The 2,069-nt window shown below is 48.0% G+C and overlaps 1 protein-coding gene across 1 annotated transcript; it reads right to left on the reverse strand.

Annotated features, from left to right (window-relative positions):
- Positions 1-719: 719 nt before the first annotated feature.
- On the reverse strand, positions 720-1,670 carry EMH_0023900 (uncharacterized protein; the record flags this gene model as incomplete). The annotated part of the gene is made up of 1 exon (XM_013502224.1): positions 720-1,670. One exon carries the CDS (start codon positions 1,668-1,670, stop codon positions 720-722), a length of 951 nt encoding a protein of 316 aa, XP_013357678.1.
- Positions 1,671-2,069: the final 399 nt, after the last annotated feature.

The raw sequence follows: 2,069 nt of genomic DNA on the forward strand, positions 1-2,069 counted from the left end.
GGTCCTTTGCGGGTGCTGTGCTTCTCCAGCGAATCAACAGCAACAGACCAAACCACCAAACCCTAAACCCTAAACCCTAAACCCTCAAGAATGCGAGAAATGGTTCAACGGGTCTTCCGTCGAAAAGAACGGGCTGCACTTCCTCTTGCTGCTGCTGCTGCTACTGCTGCTGCTGCTGCTGCTACGCATGCAGTGTCTACAGAGCCCAATATGCAGCAAACGAAAGACAAGCACACAGCAGCAGCAGCAGCTGTATATAGGAGAGGTGAATGCAGCAGCAGCAGTACAGCAGCAGCAGCAGCACAGCAGCACGAGAGGCAGAAGAAGCCCCATCAGCAGCAAAAAGAAAGAGAAAGAGGAGCGGCAGCAGGAGAGAGAAGAGACATAAAAAAAAAAAAAAAAAAAAAAAAAAAAAAAAAAAAAAAAAAAAAAAAGCAATGCTGCTACACCGTCTCTAAGTTTCTGTCTCTCTCTCTCTGTCTATATCTGTGCCTCTCTCTGTCTCCTTTTTCCTTCTCTTTTTTTTTCTTCATCTTTTCTCTGTCTCTGTCTCTGTCTATATCTGTCTCCTTTTTCGTGTTTTCTCTCTATGTGTATATATACATCCCCGCTAGGGTTTGTTTGTTTCTGTATAGACAACTGCGGTGTATATACACTTGATTGGGGTGTCTATACACCTGAACTAGGTGCCTATACACCCCGTGGGGTGTATAGGCAGCTCACCGGTTTTCACTTTTTTCAGTAAACTGCTGTGTATTCATCATTTTTCTTCTTTTTGGGAATTTCCATCTCTCTTGTATTTCTGCTTCGCCGCCGCGCTGCTGCTTTCGTTGACTTTGTTTTTTTTCTGTTGCTGCATGAATATCTCTTTGGGGGGCCCCCTCTAGGGGGCCCCCCATGGGGGCCCCAGGCAGACTTAGATAACGGCGACGGGCACGAGCAGCAGCACCAGCAGCAGCAACTGCTGCTGGTGCTGCTGAATCTGTTTCTACTGTTGCTGCTGATTCGCTGCTGTATGGCCTTCGTGCTGCTGCAGATATATCACTCGGCACACTATACAGAGCCGGTAGCAGCTGCTGCTGCAGCTGCTGCTGCAGCTGCTGCTGCAGTCGCCGCACCAGACGCAGAGGGGGGCCCCCCCCTGCTGTCTCAGCAGCAAGCAGTGTGAGCCTTTTTTGTATATTGAAAGGAGCAACAACTGCAACTTTTTTTTTTCTTTGTTCTCCTTGGAGTGTATCGACAGTTGACCGCAGCAGTCTACTCTGCGGCAACTGCTGCAGCTGCTGCAGCTGCTGCAGCTGCTGCAGCTGCTGCAGGTGCTGCAGCTGCGGCTGCGAGGGTGGCAGCGCTTTGGTCTGCCGGGGGCGCAGCCTGGGAACCGCCGCCTGTATTGCTTCGGGTGTACGTACACCTGAGAGTACGTGCCGCAGCAGCGCGGCGGTGAGGAGGATAAGGGTCAGAGCACCCACATGCTTGAGGCCCCCTGCTCTGCGCCTTTTGCGGTGTAGTAGCGGTGTATAGGGTGAGTCTTCATCTGGTTGCTGGGGTGTATCCGCAGGTGCCAGCGAAGCATCTTCTTGTGGTTGGGGTGTATGCGCAGGTGTCAATACACCCGAAACATGAAATGAATAAGCAGGCAGCGAGGATTCAGCTGCAGCCGGCGGCGTCATGGTGAGGTATACTGGGCCTCCATGTGGCCAAAAAAATATAAATAAAAATAAAATTTATAAAATAAATTAAATAAACTAAATTATTATGTTTATTCTCTATTATAAAGCAGATATTCTCCCGGCTCACGCGACGATCTGGCCGGTGGTGCACGCAGATAGGCGGATATATATTGCAGTGTATACACAGCAACTTTTCGGTTGATAAATTTTTTATTTTTCTTAAATATATAAAAATAAATATAATTTAATTAAATATAAACAAATAAAAACAGAAAAAAAATATATCTATGATACGACACGCAGCCGAAAGCTGCAACAATACAGCATGCATCGCCGCAGCACAGCACCGGCTTCCTTCTCTAGGGCCCTATATAACTATAAGCGAAAAAACCAAAAGAA

Source organism: Eimeria mitis, genomic scaffold (genome assembly GCF_000499745.2).
Source record: "Eimeria mitis Houghton genomic scaffold, Emh_scaff860, whole genome shotgun sequence".
Lineage (NCBI taxonomy): Eukaryota > Apicomplexa > Conoidasida > Eucoccidiorida > Eimeriidae > Eimeria > Eimeria mitis.